This window comes from Balaenoptera acutorostrata, chromosome 14 (assembly GCF_949987535.1).
Source record: "Balaenoptera acutorostrata chromosome 14, mBalAcu1.1, whole genome shotgun sequence".
In the NCBI taxonomy this organism is placed as follows: domain Eukaryota; kingdom Metazoa; phylum Chordata; class Mammalia; order Artiodactyla; family Balaenopteridae; genus Balaenoptera; species Balaenoptera acutorostrata.
In genome coordinates this window covers 14,157,593-14,178,919 of record NC_080077.1, presented here as the reverse complement: position 1 = coordinate 14,178,919, position 21,327 = coordinate 14,157,593, and the positions used below count along the sequence as shown (strand labels likewise).

The following is a 21,327-nucleotide window of genomic DNA, read 5'->3' as shown; positions in this document are numbered from 1 at the left end:
AGAGTGTCACATTTCTTTTATCTTTTATGACTGAACCTATTACAATCTTTATAATCATTTTGATTGCTCCATTTTACAATTTCTCCAGAATTTTCTTTATATCCATTTTAGTATCCATGGGCCACAAATTTATAATACATGCTAATAACCACAAGATTAATGCCTTTCATAGAGGACAAATTATTTCTCTTTCCTCATATATCATTCTTTTTTAAAATGCAATTGAATATATAAGTTGAATTTCCTACCTCAACCCAGCTCCAACTGCACTTTGAAGTTTATACATTCAGCTTGTTATAGAACCTGAAGATCTTTTGCTCAACTTGTGAAGAAAACATGTTTTTCAAAATTATTTTCTTTCTTAAAAACTTAAAAACCATAATGGGTTTGGGGAGCACAGGTTCTTTGTTTGTTTTACCTCCTCTCCCTTGCAAAATCCTATGAAATATACAATAAACTTTTAATAGCCCTAAGATTGTAGGATGGGCAATAGAGACACATCCAAAGAGACTGAAGAATTCCAGAAACCAGAAAGGATGAATCACATAGATGGACCTCACCTCAGACCTTCTGAGCCAGAAAATAAGGAAGGCGGCCTAAGAATCTGTTTTAACAAAACCTCTAGGTTTGGAGAAGTTTGATTTTGTAAGCCAGAGGCCCAAATGGACTGAATTATCTTCAAAATTCACATGTTGAAGCCCTAACCCCCAATGTGACTGCATTTGGAGATACAACCTTTAAGGAGACAATTAAGGTGAAACAAGGTTATAAGAGTGAGCCCTAATCCAATAGAACTGGTATCCTTATAAGAAGAGGAAGAAACACCAGAACTCTCACTCTCACTTTCTCTCTCTCTCTCTGCACACACACACAAGAAAGGTCACGTGAAGGCACAGTGCCAAAGCAGCTGTCGGCAAGCCTGGAAAAAAGGAGGAAATCAACCCTGATGACACCTTGATCTTGGACTTTCAGCCTCCAGAACTGTGAGAAAATACATTTTTGTTGTTTAAGCTATCCAGCCTGTGGTACTCTGTTATGGCAGCCATAGCAGACTAATACAAGACCCACAGACATTTCAAAAAAATATTTGAATTATTTGGGAAAAATTTCAAAAAAATTTAAATAAACAATCCAGAGGGAGATGAAAGAGGGAAGAGATATGGGAACATATGTATATGTATAACTGATTCACTTTGTTATAAAGCAGAAACTAACACACCATTGTAAAGCAATTATACTCAAATAAAGATGTTAAAAAAATAAATTTAAAAATTTAAAAAATAAAATAAAATATATAACCCCATCCCTTACAAACTAAAAAAAAAAAAAAAAAAAAATCCAGACTACTGGCTTTTCTCATTCAATTGTTAAACCTGGGATCACTGTGCTTGCATTTCATCGAGGTAACTCCAGATGGAACTGAGTATTTGCTTCCTTCTTCCAGACAGCACATGGGACTACTCAGTTTTCCTGCTACCATAATCAGCTTCTACCTTGCTTCATCGTTTACATCATCTATCCGGACCTCACAGGAACCTAAATTTATGTCCTTGTGTGCACTACGGCAAGCTTTAGGAAACGTGGTCAGTGACCGGCTCCTTGTATTACTATTTAGAATGATCCACCTGACACCTCATTGGAGAAAAACTTGTGGAAAGTAGTGATGAATCTATTCATTAGAGCCAAATTTATACAATTCTTATCAAATACTAACATATGCCTTTATTCAGTAACCCAGTAAACAAGTGGAAAATAAACACAATGGTAGGATTTTCTTCAGTAAACTTGGAAAGTGCCTTCATTATTCCTTATCCCAGTACTAAACAAATCTTCTATCAATCATCTAAAGAAAAAATCTAAATGGAGGACAAAGTAAATACAAAGGTTTAAGACAAATTCTTGAAAATATGTTTGAGACTTAAGTTCTTAAATTATAAAGAACAAAAATAAACAGTAGGAGGGAGGGCACCAAAGAGTCTTCAAAAACTCATTCTACCCCACTGTCAATTATTTTGTGAGCCAATGGGGTAAAGAAATGCAAGAAAGAGAAGCCCAAAACTATGTATTTCAGGTAGGTTTTTAAAAAATCAAAGTAGTTAGGGATTTGTGGGGACAGAAAGGAAATACTTTGGATTTTGTCCTGAGACTCAAATGCATTACCTTTTGCCCTTAGTAAATATAATATTTAAAATCTGAATCCTCTACTTTTTAAAAAGTTATTCAGGTTTGTTCTGTGAAAATGGACCTGGTACAAACAAGTCTTCTGTGAAAAGCAGACTCTTTGGTTCTCTTTACAAACAATGCCTTTCATGGGTTAAGTCATTAAATTTTTCTCCAAGACATTAATTAATAAGAAGAATTTTGTTTTCATATTCTAGCCAGTGAATACACATCAGAACAAAGAAGGACACTATTGTTATATAGCCAAAATGGAAGACGAAATGACTGGGAAAACTCTAAATATCCTGTTAAATAAGGCTTTTTTTTCAGCTTTCCATGAAAAACTCATGAAGCGAGAGAAGGAAGAAGAGAAACACTCCATTAAGAATGATGTTAAAGTGACCTGGAAACAATGTCCAATATTCTACTAGAAGCTAAGATTGCTTTTCTACACCATCTTAATGCCTAGAATCTCTCTTTGGTGTGAAGTTAGCATGCTTGACTGAACTTTATACTGATTCACTGTACTAACAACTCATCAAAATGTAAATTATTTAAGAGCCAGAATCTAGTTTTCTTTAATTTTGTATTTTCCAGAATTCTCGTTTTACAGAAAATATTCAATTATGCATTTGTGGAAAAATGAAATAATTTAGTGCATATAGACAGAGAAGTAAATAACTGAATCATTCTATTTTCCAGAAGTATCTGGATATCCATTTATAAAGCTGGTTTTGGTATTGCCAAACACAGACTTCCTGAATTTCCACAAATTAGAAAAGGCTAAAATCTAAAAGGATTGGTGCAACCCTTCTGGAGGGAAATATGTCAACACCTAACAAAACAAAATACACACTTATGTTTTGACCCAACAATCATACTTCTAAAAATTTACCCAGAAGATACACTTCCAATAATACAAAAATACTTATGCACAGTTATTAATTGCATCATCATTTCTGTTTGAAAAGTGCTAGAAACAACCTAAATGCTCATTCATAAGACAGTGGTTGAATAAACTCTGGAACATCCAGACCACGGAATACTATGCAGCTGTAAAAATGAATGAGGAACATCTCTGTGAACTGATTTGAAGGATTTCCAGGATATACTGTTAAATGAAAAAGGTAAAGTGCACCTGGTGTATCGTTAGTATGCTACCTTTGTATAAGAAAGAAGGTGGTGTATGAAAATAACCTGCTCATTCCTGCAAAAGAAATACAGGAAGGATAAATCAGAAATTGGAGAAACTGGCTACCTAGAGGTGAGAAAGGAGTGAAAGGAAGGAGAATGGTAATGGAGAAGCAAGGATGAGGAGGGAATGCCACTTCTCTAAGTGTAACTTTTACTCCTAGAATCATAATAATGTCTCATTCTCTAAAATAAAAAATAAAGTCAACTAGGATGTGTGTTGGGTTGCCCAAAATGGAATATAACTCTATTACTTAACTCTATTACAAATGAATAACATAATCACACTGAAAGGATGGGAGAACAGAAGTGACCTAGGTAAATCTGGACAACAGTCTCTTGACAGGATATTGTAATGCTGAAGACCGAAAGAACTGTATACAAATACTGTTCTCCAGTTAGTCAATATGTTTCTCACAAAGGTGTGGGTTAGCAATTCTAAAACTACTTTATGTGTATATACTAGGGATGAAAAAGAAGAGAATATATTGTAGATGAGAGCCAGGTTTCTCACTGTCAGAGAAAACAGAAAGAAATCATCATGAAATGGACCTTGTGGTATTGGACTGAAATCAGAAGTATCAATTTGAAGTAAAGGTTTACATGCACACATAATAGAAGAAGCTATATAGAAAGAAAGAGAGAGAGAGAGAGATGGAAGGGAGAGAAATATAGATATGTGTGTGTATACCCAGATTAGTAAACATACGTGTATCTAGATCTGTATATTGAGAGGGCAATGAAACCTCAGTAGCCATGAGCACACCTAGCACCCAAATCTTGGTTTCTAAGTGCCATTCACTAATGAAAGGAACAAAGCCTCCTTAGAGAAGTGGTTGATTGTAGGACTGGGGTAAGGAAAATATAAGATAAACCTGGAAAATCTGTAGTCCCAGAAAATAAGGAAATGCTTGAAAAAGGATGAGGCCATGTCAAAAGAGTACAGGAGCCAGCTTGAAGGAACTCTTAATGGACAAAGCTAGAACAATCTGAGCAACAAAATAATAACAATAATAACAATAACAGTAGTCATACTGGATTATAACTATAGAATAAAATAAATATCCATGAGTCCATAATGAAATAAATAAGGAATTGAATAAATAAATAAATGGGGGAGAAAGGTCATCTTTTTCTTCCATAACAGTTCCAATTAGTAAGTATAAAAGAAATGAGGGGAAAAACAAAATCATCATTAGGCAAACAGCACAGAAGTAATTATTGAAGGCAACTGATGCTAAAATCAGTGAGCAAGAAGCAGAATATTAGGGCTTCCCTGGTGGCACAGTGGTTGAGAATCTGCCTGCCAATGCAGGGGACACGGGTTCGAGCCCTGGTCTGGGAGGATCCCACATGACGTGGAGCAACTGGGCCCGTGAGCCACAACTACTGAGCCTGCGCGTCTGGAGCCTGTGCTCCGCAACAAGGGAGACCACGACGGTGAGAGGCCCGCGCACCACGATGAAGAGTGGCCCCCACTTGCTGCAACTAGAGAAAGCCCTCGTACAGAAACGAAGACCCAACACAGCCAAAAATAAATAAATAAATAAATAAAATTTTTTGAAAAAAAAAAAAAAGCAGAATATTAGCATAATCTCAATTATCTCCCCTAAGTTATTTCTGAATTATAAATGGAAAAATAGTAGTTTTACCATAAAAAAAAACCTCAGCAGACGACTTAATCAAGTGGTTGAGGTTAGCATCACCAGCAATAAGACAAGTCAGAATCCTACCTATATCCACTAAACTGATGCACTGAGAAGAATACATCACTTCCTTGGAATTCTTGCCAAAAATGTATAACCTCAGCCTAATCATGGGAGAACATCACACAAACCAAACTGAGAGATATTATGAAAAATAACTGCCTGGCAGTTATCATTAAGGTCATGAAAGTCACAGAAAGACAAGGTCACAGAATGGAAAAGACAAAGGAGCCACCACAATTAAAATGCAAGGCATGTTATTGGATTGGATCCTGGAACAGAAATAAGACACTGGAGAAAAAATGATGAAATTAGATTAATTTCTATGCTCTACTTAACAGTATCATACCAATTTTAATTTCCTTATTTGGTAGTTGTACTATGTTACATATATGTACTATGTACAAATAAGTCCCTCACATTAGAGGAAGCTGGCTGAAGTACAGACATGAAATCTCTGTGCCTTTTTTTTTTTGCCACTCTTCTGTAAGTCTAAAATGATTTTACAATAACATTGCACATATATGTTGTATAGATTGCATGCAGTGTTTTTACCCAACAATCAACAATGAAAATATTAGTATGTCCACGCTTTCTCCTTGAAGTGTTTTGTTTGTGTTTCTCTCTTACCTGCCTTCCTTCCAGGAACTTGAGTGCCGTGCCAATGTTCGCCACAGCATGGATTCGCTTCGTCCGGCGTCCTTGTTCACACGGCTATAAAAGGGGGAAGGATAGGAATAAGTAAAAATGCACACATTAAAAAGACAGTTATGGCTGAGTAATATTCCACTGTATATATGTGCCACATCTTCTTTATCCATTCATCCGATGATGGACACTTAGGTTGCTTCCATGTCCTGGCTATTGTAAATAGTGCTGCAATGAAGAACCTAGTGGCAAGACAGGAATAAAGACACAGACCTACTAGAGAATGGACTTGAGGATATGGGGAGGGGGAGGGGTGAGATGTGACAGGGTGAGAGAGTGTCATGGACATATATACACTACCAAATGTAAAATAGATAGCTAGTGGGAAGCAGCCGCATAGCACAGGGAGATCAGCTCTGTGCTTTGTGACCACCTAGAGGGGTGGGATAGGGAGGGTGGGAGGGAGGGAGATGCAAGAGGGAAGAGATATGGGAACATATGTATATGTATAACTGATTCACTTTGTTATAAAGCAGAAACTAACACACCATTGTAAAGCAATTATACTTCAATAAAGATGTTTAAAAAAAAAAGACAGTTATAAAATCTATTTAAGTGGATTCCAAATATACTTGAAGAATGTTCAAGAACAGCCAACATACTCAATTTCTATAAAGGTTAGCAGATACATAGAGGAGCGTTATCCCCACAGCACTTGGAAGGTGTATAATTTACTCAATAAATACATTCATTCTCAGCTCTGAATGCACTTACCTTTAAGGTTTCTGTGTGCTTAAGGTTGGAAATTCACAAAATTCCTATGTTGTCTACTAAGACTGTTATTCCTGCAAGTTAGGAAGTATTTTTATGAAAAGTCCTCTTGGTGCGTGTGGAGGGCAGGAGATAATGGGAAATCTCTCCTTTCCTCTCAATTTTGTCATAAACTTAAAACTTCTCTAAAAAATAAAGTCTTAAAGAAAGTACTCTTGGTCACTCACATTTTTTTTTCAGTCATACTAACATGAAAGTTGCTGACAGTATTAGTGGCGTTTCTCTGCCTGAAGGACCGAAAAGCATGGCGCACATGAGCCAAGGTTAAAAAGTAGGAGTGTAAGAATGAAAATGTTCTTCGCAAAATAGTATGTTCGGGTACAAGGATACTAAGTTACTTGTGTTTGATTCAGCAAAATATAATAAATTAATAAATAATTTAATAAATAGAATAAAATAGTAAGTGCTTTCTATGTGCTACACTGTTCATTTTAAAACTGAAAATAATTTCAGTGAAGTAGATAACATTACATTCACAAGACCTAAGAGGATAACAGGTCCGTGACTGCAGAGCTGATAGACTGGTCTCTTCTCTGTGGCACTAGAACTCTAAACAATCTCCCATTAGAGCTCAAAACTAAGTACCTTTTCATGTCCAGTTAAAAGTGTAACAACAGGTAATTTTTTATGACATCATTTTAAACAAATATTTAAATAGAAAATATACTTTAAAAATGTTTATCCTTGTCTTGCGTGGCCCACTTATTTAGTTATTTGATTGATCATCTTTTATAATGTAAAAAGCACCTAGGAACCCACAACTAAAACAAAGCCAGGACCCAGAAATTAAGCAAAAAAGCCACATCCCTCAATATTAACATTCCTTCCATCCCCCTGCACTCCTTCACCATGGCAACCATCACGATAAACCCAGTCCAATGTTTTCCCTTTTATACACATTCATTTCATTTATTGCATTCTTAAAAAGAATATTTATTTCAGTTCTTAGCTCTTATATAAAGACTATCGCTGTATTAATCTTTTGATACTTACTTTTCCACATGATAAGATTGCTACCATTCATCCATATTGTTTCCTGTCGCTGTATTTCCTTCATTTTGACAGCCATATACTGTACCATTGACTTACTCTCCTTCTGATGCGAATCTGAATTATTTCCAGGTTATTCTTATGTGACCTGTGCTGATAGGTCATTCTTGTACATCCCACCTTTGGTACGAGTATAAAGAGTTTCTCTTGGGTGTATACCTAACAGTGGAATTGCTGAGTCAGGGGGAATGTGACTTTTGAACTTCTAATCTAATGCCAAACTTTTCCAAAGTGTTTGTACTACTCACTCTTATCAGCAATACAAGAATAATCCTGTGGATACATATTTTGTCCAACACTTGATTTTGATAGTTATCTTTAAAAAATTACTTTCAGTTGAACGTATGTAACATGGTCTTTCATGGTGGTCTTCATTTGCACTGCCCTGCTCAACAATGGTGTGAACACCTCACCCTCTGTTTTTTGGCAAGTCTGTTTCTTTTCCTTTTATTAATTTTTATTGGAGTATAGTTGCTCTACAATGTTGTGTTTGTTTCTGCTGTACAGCAAAGTGAATCAGCTCTACGTATACATATATCCCCTCTTTTTTGGATTTCCTTCCCATTTAGGTCACCACAGAGCACTGAGTAGAGTTCCCTGTGCTATACAGTAGGTTCTCATTAGTTATCTGTTTTATACATAGTAGTGTATATATGTCAATCCCAATCTCCCAATTCATCCCATCACCCCCCATGGTATCCATATGCTTGTTCTCTACATCTGTGTCTCTATTTCTGCTTTGTAAATAAGTTCATCTGTACCATTTTTCTAGATGCCACATATAAGTGATATTATACGATATTTGTTTTTCTCTTTCTGACTTACTTCATTCTGTATGACAGGTTCTAGGTCCATCCACAACCCTGCAAATGGCACAATTTCGTTGCTTTTAATGGCTGAGTAATATTCCATTGTATATATGTACCACATCTTTTTTCTTAACTTTGTATTTTATATTGGAGTATAGCCGATAAACAATGTTGTGATAGTTTCAGGTGCACAGCAAAGCGACTCAGCCATACATATACATGTACTATCCATTCTCCCCCAAACTCCCCTCCCATCCAGGCTGCCACATAACATTGAGCGGAGTTCCCTGGGCCATACAGTAGGTCCTTGTTGGTTATCCATTTTAAATATAGCAGTGTGTACATGTCAATCCCAAACTCCCTAACTATCCCTTCCCCCCAGCCTTCCCCCCTGGTAACCATAAGTTCATTCTCTAAGTTTGTGTGTCTGTTTCTGTTTTGTAAATAAATTCATTTGTATCATTTCTTTTTAGATTCCACATACAAGTGATATCATACAATATTTCTCTTTGTCTGACTTACTTCACTCAGTATCACAATCTCTAGGACCATGCATGTTGCTGCAAATGGCAGTATTTCATTCTTTTTAATGGCTGAGAAATATTCCATTGTATATATGTGCCACATCTTCTTTATCCATTCCTCTGTTGATGGACATTTAGGTTGCTTCCATGTCTTGGCTATTGTAAGCAGTACTGCAATGAACATTGGGGTGCATGTATCTTTTTGAATTATGGTTTTCTCTGGGTATATGCCCAGGAGTGGGATTGCTGGGTCATATGGTAGTTCTATTTTCAGTTTTTTAAGGAACCTCCATACTGTTCTCCATAGTGGCTGTACCAATTTACATTCCCACCAACAGTGTAGGAGGGTTCCCTTTTCTCCACACCCTCTCCAGCATTTATTGTTTGCAGATGTTTTGATGATGGCCATTCTGACCAGTGTGAGGTGATACCTCATTATAGTTTTGCTTTGCATTTCTCTAATAATTAGTGATGTTGAGCATCTTTTCATGCGTTTGTTGGCCAACTGTATGTCTTCTTTGGAGAAATGTCTATTTAGGTCTTCTGCCCAATTTTTGATTGGTTTGTTTATTTTTTTGATGTTGAGCTGCATGAGCTGTTTGTATATTTTGGAGATTACTCCTTTGTCAGTTGCTTCGTTTGCAAATATTTTCTCCCATTCTGAGGGTTGTGTTTTCATCTCGTTTGTGGTTTCCTTTGCTGTGCAAAAGCTTTTAAGTTTCATTAGGTTCCATTTGTTTACTTATTTACTTATTTATTTATTTATTTTTAAACATCTTTACTGGAGTATAATTGCTTTACATTGTTGTGTTAGTTGCTGCTGTATAACAAAGTGAATCAGCTATACGTATACATATATCCCCATATCCCCTCCCTCTTGCATCTCCCTCCCACCCTCCCAATCCCACTCCTCTAGGTGGTCACAAAGCACTGAGCTGATCTCCCTGTGCTATGTGACTGCTTCCCACTAGCTATCTATTTCACATTTGGTAGTGTATATATGTCCATGCCACTCTCTCACTTCATCTCAGCTTACCCTTCCCCCTCCCCATGTCCTCAAGTCCATTGTCTAAGTCTGTGTCTTTATTCCTGTCCTGCCCCTAGGTTCATCAGAACCAATTTTTTTTTTTTAGATTCCATATATATGTGTTAGCATATGGTATTTGTTTTTCTCTTTCTGACTTACTTCACTCTGTATGACAGACTCTAGGTACCTCCACCTCACTACAAATAACTCAGTTTCGTTTCTTTTTATAGCTGAGTAATATCCCATTGTATATATGTGCCACATCTTCTTTATCCATTCAGATGTCGATGGACACTTAGGTTGCTTCCATGTCCTGGCTATTAAATAGTGCTGCAATGAACATTGTGGTACATGACTCTTTTTGAATTATGGTTTTCTCAGGGTTTCTGCACAGCAAAGGAAACCATAAACAAGACGAAAAGACAACCCTCAGAATGGGAGAAAATATTTGCAAACGAAGCAACTGACAAAGGAGTAATCTCCAAAATATACAAGCAGCTCATGCAGCTCAATATCGAAAAAACAAACAATCCAATCCAAAAATGGGCAGAAGACCTAAATAGACTTTTCTCCAAAGAAGGTATACAGATTGCCAACAAACACCTGAAAAGATGCTCAACATTACTAATCACTAGAGAAATGCAAATCAAAACTACAGTGACATATCACCTTGCACTGGTCAGAATGGCCATCATCAAAAAATCTGCAAACAGTAAATGCTGGAGAGGGTGTGGAGAAAAGGGAACCCTCTTGTACTGTTGGTGGGAATGTAAATGGAGAACAGTATGGAGGTTCCTCCATTTATTTTTGTTTTTATTTTCATTACTTTAGGAGGTGGGTCAAAAAAGATCTTGCTGCAATTTATGTCAAAGAGTGTTCTGCCTATGTTTTCCTCTAAGAGTTTTATAGTGTCCAGCCTTACATTTAGGTCTTTAATCTATTTTGAGTTTATTTTTGTGTATGGTGTTAGGGAGTGTTCTAATTTCATTCTTTTACATGTAGCTGTCCAGTTTTCTTGGGTTGTTTGTACTCATTGTTTTGAAGATGTACCTCATATATTCTTGATATAATCCTTTCTTAATCCTTTTGTAACCTGTATTGTGAATATCTTTGACCAATTTTTACTTGTTTTATCACTCTTTAAAGTTTTTTGATTAAAAAATGTTCTCAATTTTAAAATAGTCAAAGGTAACAATCTTTTATAGTTAATATTTTTTGCCTTATTTTTTTCCCTGTCCTGATGTCTCAGAGATATTCACCTATATTTTCTAAGAGTTTAAAGTATTTTTGCCATTAGGGCCTTTATCCATGTATGTTTGATTTCTATAGAGGCCATGAGATAAGGATCCAACTATACCTTTTTCTTGCTGTTCCATTTATTGAACCATCTTTCCTTCCCAGATCTGACATCCACCTCTGACATAAACTAAATTTCCATTCATGCCTTGGTCTGTTTCTCAACTCTACTGCATTAGTGAGTATGCCCATCCCTGTATTAACACCACACTATCTTATGTGATAAAGCTTCACTGTAAGACCTGATATCTAGTAAAGCAAATACCTTTTCTCTGCTTTTCTTCTTTGGCTGTATCCTGGCTAAAAGAGCAAGGTATAAACATCTACTGTATAGTTCTACCCCATATTTGCATCTATTTTAACACAACTGACCTACCCTAATTAATACAGTGATCCTCCCTACCAGGCTACAAGCTCTTTGAGGGCACCAACCATACCTCATTCATCCTTGTTCTCCTTAGAGGGCAAAGGCAGTGCCTTATCCACAATAGAGACTCCAGATATGTTAGCTGAACAGTCAAAAGATAATGCCAAACCCAGCTGCAGACTTGAGTTCTACTCTCAATATACGATTGATGTTTAACAAAGTTACCTGGTGAACGTGCAGGGGCCTTCAATGCTCCCAATTTCCTAAGAATGTCCATGTGTACTTTTAAGTGGATTTTTAGGCTCCTCTTGAACGCAGAGTGTTAAGGAGTCTTTAATAATACTATACAGAAGGTTAACAAAATAGATAAGAAATGAATTTCTCTGCAGTCCTTAAGCTCTATTCATATTGCTTCTACTATTTTTAATTTTTCTATGGAATTCTTCACATTCTTAAAAAAAATCCTAAGTATAAAATTAAATTTAGTGTTCCTATCTTTATGTGTGATTAAAGATATATAATCACTGATCCATTCAAAGAGTAAATGTTCTTCGAATAATAATCAAAGGGCACAGAGAAATCCAAGAATAATAATTATAAAAACTCAAAACTCCCTAGCATCTGAAATAAAATCATAGACAAGAGTCACAATAGGTTATTAAAAGAAACTAAGATACTGAGAGTCCTCCCTTACCTTGAGATGCTGGTGGTAAAGGGAATACTAAGGTATTTGGCTGAATTTCCCAGATGATCATGGCCAAAGTCAGAGTCCTGGGCTATGTGAATCATGATGTTAAAGTATAGTGCTCTTTAATAGAGTTGTACGTATGAGATAATTATAGATTTCCCGAACAGTGCTAATGCTCCTGAGGGAAATGCTTCTGTTCACATTCTCTCTTTGAAAGCTCTACAAGAATGCCTAGGATACTCAGTCCTTTAAATGATGCTTTTCATCTTAATGTGGTCCTGAACCAAAATGTCTACATGTACAAAATTTAAATAACCATTGCGATGGTTTATTTATAATTTCAGAGTAATTTCATTTTATATAATTTAGGATCTTGAAGGGCTCAGTAAAAATAAATAATAAAGGTTAAATCAGAAACTGTCCTTCTGTGTCTCAGTTTCTCTACCTGTTAAATGAGAATGCTGAGATTCTTCCTGAAATTGCTTCTAGCTTCCAGATCCTATCACTGTAACCACATCTGAATGAGTAGGGCACTTAAAGAGAAGTAGGATTCTTGTATCAAAATATACACTCTTCCTAGAATCACTCAGCTTGGCAGGTAATGCCCATTGAGGTTTCTGTATACTGTTGGCCGAGTACAATGGCAGAATCATAATGACACTTAGAATGACAGGCTTCTTAAATACCCATTTGAATTGTAATGAAGGTTCCCTCAGTTCAAGTAAATAGCTTAATTCAGGAGGGTATATGAAGATAGCCAGTTACATCAGGCCACCAAGGGAGTATATATTTCAGGTCAATGACTCCCACATCCTAACGTTAATCCAGTTTATTTAGCTCATGCATATATCTGTTTATTCCAAATTGGCTTTTCACGTGTGTCTTCTTTGATTTCTCCCAATGTGGAGCCTGAGATAAGAACCTGGGTGCATGCAGGTGACCGAGGAGGTGATCCCAGGTAGCAGGAGTGAGGATGCATGGAGAGTGAGACAGGGAAGGAGGAAAAATCAATAAATAATAATCAATAATAGTACGATGTGCTATTAAGGGTCTCCACAATGGGCAACCACGGCTCAATTCTGCTGGGGATCCAATGGGGCACTCTACCTCATGTGTGAAATAAGCCTTGGAATCATCCCTCTTACAAATGCCAGGCTGGAATTTTTATTCAGACTCCCATCCCCTTTGGGACCATTAACTCTCCCACACTTCAGGGCTGCCTTGTGCAACTTGCAGCTTTGATAAAAGTCCTGAGGGCAGAAACCCAGAGACAGGCTGCCAGTGCTTGAGTTGAGATGCTGATGGAGGGGCTGGACCACGTCCACTCCTGCGGCTACTGGAATCAGAGGTGATCTGAGATGGCGCTGGGGGCACCAAAAGCATCTGCTATAATATGAATTCAAGTAGATAATGACTTACACACAAATTATTATTACCAGTTTGTATCTTCCCAGAAATAACTCTGTTACAAAAGCTATGGTGAAGGCTCCCCGCAAGAAATGAACTGGAAATTTATGATCAGGCAAAAACACTTTTTAAAAAATGAATTATCCAAGTAATAATGACTGTGTAGCTCTTTGTCATGATGCAACAGATTAAGAAAAAAATAAGTACCCCCAATTTTGGACCCCATGTCCAGTGCATTATACAACATTCTGAAGATTATTTCCAGAGAGCCTTTTAAAAATTATGGCAAACATCACATAAATAATCTATGTTTGCAAACTACTTACTTCTCTACTACTCTGAAACAAAAAAACATAAGCCAGAAAGAAATAAATATTTTAGTATTCGAGTAATGTAGAAAAACAGATTTTATAGGTCACTGTCAATTTGTTTTTCACTCCGCTGGTTCCATTGAGCTTAACAACAAATGATTCTGAACATGCTGTTCCTATTACAAATGACTGATGACAGAGAATGTCCATAAGCGGATGAAAAATGCCACGCTGATTTCAGGGCTTAATTTTCAACAACTATATAAGTACACAGATATGGACCAACAATCCTTTCCAAATGGAAAGTAAGCACTTAAAGTGCATTAGATGTTAATTTCCAACAAAGCTTCCTGGATGCCGTACAGATGCAGTAGTTAACCAGGATTGATTATCGATGAAGTTCTTTACTCTTACTTCTAGGATTGCTACCACTATACATAATGTTTTAAATCTACTATGGGTATGCAGGAACGAGAAAGGAAATTTATTCCTTGTTCCCAGAAGTGACCCATAGACTAGTGCTTCCTGTGTGTTACCAACCACAAAAGAGAAAAACTTTCTCTTACATGGGTAGCACCCCTTATACTCCCAACTCCATAGTCCCCAAATTCCAAATGGGAACAGTTTGACAAGTCTGGTCACAGAAAACATCCTTACCAGTTTCTGCCCAGACAGGACCTCCAGCAGAGCAAGCAGCTTCACACCGTCTTTCATGTCTTCAAAAAGATCATCTACCACCATTGGGGGTTTCCGCTATGAAATAAAAAAATGAATAAATGCAAAAAATGCTTCTCTTACTCTCTGTCAGACATTTGTTACTCACTGTGGCAAAATTTGAAGAAAAATGTCTAAATACCAAAATCCTTTATTTGGGATATGGTTGGCAATTACCTTTTGATAGCTGCAAAGAGAAAAACGACCCTTTGGAGGTAAACTTAACATTCAAGAACCTCATGCTTGGGCTTTCACATACACACCAGTGTCTTTCTAGAAAGGGAGTTTTGACAAGAGTGGGATGGTGTGGGATAAGGGAAGGAAAAGAGGATACTATAAACATAAAAGATAAGAGAGAGGTTAAAGCAGGACGTAAACAGGGAACAGGAGGTACCCCAGATAAACTGGACCAACCTCCATACCTTCACCCTGAGTGAGCACATTACTGGGCTGAGGCAGGTGCCAAATTTCCTTGAACATCCTCTCCAGGGTAACCTCGTTAACTCAGTGACCTGCTGTGGGACCACTGTTAGCACAGCCAGAGGGACGGATTGAACCTCTTGTGGGTTAGCTGGCCGCGTCCGTTCTGTTGCACAAGCTGGCAAATCCAGCAAACCTCTCTCACAGCGTGGCATTGAACCCAAAGCATCAAAAGCACAAGAGTACAGACCGATCAGGGCAAATCTAGCACCACTACTGGAGAAATAAGTCAAAGCCCATTTTCAACTCATGGAGGGTCTTTCGTTTTTTTATGAAGATTATGAAAATACTTAGTATACTAGAGTTCATGAAATCTTGAAATTAGGTATCTCTTGCCTCAGAAGAAAGTAAAAAAGCAATGATGTCAAAGTTGATGGTCAATGGTAATTAGGTGCCCTCAGATTTCTCACAGAATATGAATTTTAAAAAATTTATAACCTGGGTCAAGCTCTGTAGTTTTCTAATTCTCACTGACCATGTTAAAGGCCTAACGCTCTCTACTTGACTTTCAATTGTCTTTCTTTCTATCAAGAAAGAAAAAGGAAGGAAGGGAGGGAGGGAGGGAGGGGGAGAGAGAGAGAGAAAGAGAGAAAGAAAGGAAGGAAGGAAGGAAGGAAGGAAGAAAGAAAGAAAGAAAGAAAGAAAAGAAAGAAAGAAAGGAAGGAAGGAAGGAAGGAAGGAAGGAAGGAAGGAAGAAAAGAAAGAAAGAAAGGAAGGAAGGAAGGAAGGAAGGAAGAAAAGAAAGAAAGAAGAGGAAGGAAGGAAGAAGGAAGGAAGAGAAGGAGGGAGGGAGGAAAAAAAAGGAAGAAAGAAAGAAGGTCATTTTGCATGGACAAGTGTATGCCTATATATCCAAAATTATAAAATGTTAATGTACTAAAATTATTTTTAGCATTTTTAACTTTGCATTAATAGAGCAAGCACATGCACATCAATTAAGGAGACAGATGCTTTGGGTGTTTGATCCAAATCAGTGATGTGGAAAAGTACAAAGCTACCTTGAAACATTACCAGCATATCATGGCTCCATCAGCAGGTATCTACACATCTGCAAGAATCTTAGAGCCCCTTAGTGGTAAATATCACACGGCTATCAAGGAGATCTGCAGCATGAAGGGTTTAGTCCTCAGCAAAGGAAAGGGCCAAATCACCCATCTCATTCCAGGACCAACCCAGGTCCTCACTTACCATCATCACTTTTAGTTTCACAACTATTGGGCAGTCTTTTACTAAGTGCTTTTCTCTCTTGGGGAAAGAGCTCTTAAAACATTTTATAATACAAAAATTATAGCATTTTACTTTAAATTACTAAATACATATCCTTGGGTTTAAAATTTGTGATTGCTGGATACCTAGTGATACCAATAAAACTGAACTGGAAAAGACCTAAAGAAAGAACCCATGGCACAGATAATGCTTTACTTTATTTGAGACATACACATGGTCAAGCACAGTCAGTCTTGCTGAAAATGATGCAAAATCATGGCCTGACATATTCCCCAGATGGCCTTCTGTGCAGTATATAAAGAGGTCTCAACGCAAAGGCTGGACCTCAAGGTGTATTCCGGGCATCTTGAAACCTGTGTACACACAATGGCCCCTCATTTCCAGAGCCAGACCAACCACTCCCGCCTCTGGTTTCCAGGTTTCAGGTGGGAGCTATTTCACAGGCTGAGAGACAGGGTATGGGGGAACCTCCCATCCCAGGACCAGAGTCCAGTTATCTGATGGGCAGGAACAGCAAGCTAAACAACAGGAACCGAGAGGAGAGTGGGAAGGGAAGAGAGGTTGACCAGCAGATGTGGAGCAAGCTACCCCCCAATGGTTGGCAAGGAGCCCACCACACTAAACTGTCTAAGAATGCCAAAGCAGCTGGACTAGGTCTGTAAAATCATGATCATAACCACTGACACGAGCCAGATAAAGTTAATTCAACTTCTAAAAGGTTCTGTCATCTTATTCAGGAAATCTGGTTAGACATTACCAGTATTTCCAGAAACAAGGTGAAGTAGTTTTTTTTTTTAAATGTTATGTATGATATGTTTCTCCTTCACTCCCTTTATAAAAGCACTGTTGTGATTATTTTCCACCTCTGCTTGGCAAAAGTGAGAAGATAGTTCCCATTCTTTTCTGTTTCCTATGACAGATTGCATAAGCATTTCCATTTCCTTAATTATTTAATTCAATTCGGAATAAATATCCCAAAGGCAATAGCTGCCCTCCAGCCCACCTTTAAATCTGCTTGGAAAACTGCTCCTAACAACTTTCACATGTAATGATTTTTTTTTTTTCACTATATAGTTTAAAAGAAGCACACCCCTCAAGTTATTTGTTTTATTCAGGACAAAGCTGGGGTTATCCTTTACTCCTCTCTTTTGTTCATACTCCACAGCTGATCTGTCAACAAATCTTGTTGGCTTTATTGTCAAAATTCACCTAGAATCCAGCCATTTTTCACCACCTCCACTGCTATGACCTTGGTCCAAGCCGGCCATCTCTCACCTGGATGACTCAACAATCTCCTACCTTATTTTCTTCCTTCGGCCCATGTCCCTCTTCAGTCTATTCTCAACAGAACAGCTTATTTTCCTTCTCCTCTGTCCATCTCCCCCATTGGGATATAAACACCATAATGCAGGGGTTACTTTTCCTGTTCTGTTCACTGCTACATTCTAGAATCTTGCCAAGCATACAAACAACATTTAAAAATATTTATTGACTGGATGTATGACTAGACAAAATACATTTCTAAAAGAAAGAACTTTGACAAATATTGTCAAAAATTTTATTAAACCGCATGGACATTGCTATAGCTACGTCTTTGTTATTAATAAATTAATACATCCTATTAATAAACTAAATGCCATTCATTTTGAAATGATGATTTTCTTTGTAATCGTTTAGTTGCATAGTTGGAAATAACTAATTTATCATTAAGCTTGAGATTATCAAACTAGTTTTAGAAAATCAACTAAAGAATGGTTTCTGGGGTGTATTATTACATTTACTTTTTCCTCTTCGCCTCCTTATCTCCTCATCTTAGTGCATAAATAGTCCCACCAAAGTGTGTACAAGGAAACAGATGGGCTCAAATTTCAATTTCAAAAGCGTTTCCATGTTATCTTTTAGCACCATTGGTGGAAAGACAACTGAAGAAGAATAAACGCAGCCACCAAAGTGATATTTTATGACTGTGAAGATGTCAAAGTCATTATTAGTTTGAATTATTTAAAAACAAACATGGAAAATCAAAAGGGTTCCTTTTAAAGGAGTGTATGAATCTGACTTGGTCTTAAAACAAAACGTGCTCATTTAATAGAGCACATTTGGGTTGAAGCATGTGCTCCTCCCCAAGATACGTGGAAGTTTTAATCCCAGGTACCTCAGGATGTGATCTTATTTGGAAACAGGGTCTTTAGAGAACTAGTCAAGTTAAAATGAGGTCATGGCGGGGGGGGGGGGGGCGGAGAGGGGGTCCTAATCCAATATGACCAGTGTCCTTACATGAAGGGGAAATTTGGACACAGTCTCAGACAGGCGCAGAGGCAGGGATTGGGCTAATGCAGCTGCAAACCAAGGAACCTCAGGTACTCCAGGCCTCCAACTGAGGCTAGGAAGAGGCAAAGAAGGATTCTGCCCAGAATCTCAGAGGGAAGCATGGCTGCCTAGTCTCAAGGACTGTGAGATAATAAATTTCTCATTTTACGGCACCCAGTATATCGTACTTTGTAATGGCAGCCCTAGCAAACTAACACAGAATGTAAATAACGTTCAACAGTGCTTTTTTTTTTTCAGTTCATCTAAAAAGTGAGGAGATGCTTATATTATGCCTGAGGTCATCCAAATGTCGGTATTTAAAATGTTCAGTGCCTATACTTAATGGCCCCTTAGATCTAAGGCTGGCAGATGGAGAAAGGGCTGTTTATTGCAAATTGCAAGAGAAGCTCCATTTATAGAAACACTGAACAATGGCTATCTCTGACCTATTTTTTTCCCAAAGGACTTAATGCCAAATCATATATTTACTTCAAAGTCAAATATCATAAAGACTGAATCAAAGGTATTTAAATATAAATATAATACTCTATTCCATTTGACAAATTTAGAGAAAATGTGAAACTACAATTATTTGATAACAGAGTATAACCGATGTTTAATGTTAAGATTACTTACATTATCTTTTTCTAATTAAAAATAAAATTTTAGGGGAAGGATTTTTGGAAAACACGTCTTTAATCTGTCCCCTTTGGGGGTCAAGGTGACATTGTACAATAGCCTATGGATCTTGCATAAAGTTTAGGAATTTGCTAAGATAAATACATTTTTAAATGTGAAAGAACTAATGTATTTTTAACTGCCAATTTAAGAAAAATATTCTTCCTAACATAAATTCTTCTGCTTAGAAATGCAGACTATTCTGATAGACCTAAAAAACCTGCAGTCATTAGGTGGGAATCCCCTCAAATTCAAGTCCACCCAACTCTGTCTTCCTCTCTCCCCCATCCCAAACTTAGGCACATCCGCACCCATCCTTCCTATTCCCCCTCTGGCCTCAGAGATTGGGAGCTGTCTCTCCTCTGGTAAAAACCTCCACCTGTCCTCTTGATTTTCTCCCCACCCTGCCTCTTTAGGAGTCTTGTATCTTAAAATAAGCTTGTTTTCCTTCATTTTCACCCTATCCCTCTCTGCCAGTTCTTGATCATTCCCTTCCATAGACACACACTTAAGACCACTCTCTATTGAAACAGCTCTTACCAGATCCCATGTTCTGCTTTAGCTAATACTCTATCTCCTTAACATGTAATATACACTCAGGTCCTAACATCCTCACCTCTCATTTACTTACCAGTTTGCTAGAGTCGGGTTTCTGCCACGACTTGGCCACTCCCAGTGATGGCTAATGACTTCTAATTGCCAAATGAAATGTGTTCATCTCTACTAAGTCATTTCCCTCTGTGTAACTGAACCTATTAGCTTTCCCCCAAAGTCCCTTGTATTCTCTGTCTCCATGAATGATCTTAATCATTTGTTCAAGGCAGAAATCTAGAAGTCATTCTTGACTCCTTCTCCCCCAGCTTCCAACTAATGACTCAGTTGTATCGGGTCCACCCCTACCCATTTTTCAATCTATCCACTTTTCTCCATTCCCCCACCACTACTTTAGTCCAAAGGATCCTCACCTCTTATCTGACTTATTGCAAGTTCACTCCACCTCCAATTTTACTGGTTCCTGCTCTAATTTATGTGAGAGGGGTGTGGGGGGAAAATGAGAGGCGGGGGAGGGAGAGAGAGATGAGAGAGAGAGGTTGAGAGAGGGGTTTAGCCCAGAGTGATCATTTCATTCTCCTAAGATTCTTTAACGTCTCCGGTGCCCATAACACAACATCCAAACCCTTTTAATGGCTGACCTTTGATCGATTCTCAGTTTCATCTGTTGCCAACCCATTCCTGGAACCCACATTTTCAGGTATTCTGAGCTTCATTTCCTTTACTGTGCCAGGCTCTTTCTTACCTCTTAACTTTTTTTTTTTTTTTTTTTAAGTAGTCATGGATCATTGTGATGACATGTGTCCTTCAACACTGTGATGACACGGTTCATCGAGTATTATGATGACAAGGGTCATAGCGAATTGTGATGACAGGTGTCATGGGGCATTGTGATGACATTGATCATCTAGGAATTGTGATGAAAGGTATCATGGAGCACTGTAATGACTGGGGGCAGGAAGCATTGTTATGAAAAATGTCCTGGATTATTGTGATGACAGCAGTCATGGAGCAATGTGATGAAAGTTTTCATGGAACATCGTGATGAAAAGTGCCTGGAGAGTTTTTCTCATAAATGGGTGTTGAATTTTGTCAAAAGCTTTTTCTGCATCTATTGAGATGATCATATGGTTTTTCTTCTTCAATTTGTGAATATGGTGTATCGCATTGATTGATTTGCGTATATTGAAGAATCCTTGCATCCCTGGGATAAATCCCACTTGATCGTGGTGTATGATCCTTTTAATGTGTTGTTGGATTCTGTTTGCTAGTATTTTGTTGAGGATTTTTGCATCTATATTCATCAGTGATATTGGTCTGTAATTTTCTTTTTTTGTAGTGTCTTTGTCTG

The 21,327-nt window shown here is 37.6% G+C and overlaps 1 protein-coding gene across 14 annotated transcripts in view; it reads right to left on the bottom strand.

Annotated features, from left to right (window-relative positions):
* SYNE1 (spectrin repeat containing nuclear envelope protein 1) overlaps nt 1-21,327 on the bottom strand; it is a 463,872-nt gene that overhangs the window by 349,353 nt on the left and 93,192 nt on the right. For all 14 annotated transcript variants that reach the window (XM_057527516.1, XM_057527518.1, XM_057527519.1 and 11 more), the window contains exons 4-5: nt 14,673-14,768; nt 5,688-5,771 (exon numbers count right to left, since the gene is read on the bottom strand). In XM_057527516.1, the coding sequence (XP_057383499.1) occupies nt 5,688-5,771; nt 14,673-14,768 (180 nt within the window). The remainder of the gene's footprint in view (nt 1-5,687; nt 5,772-14,672; nt 14,769-21,327) is intronic.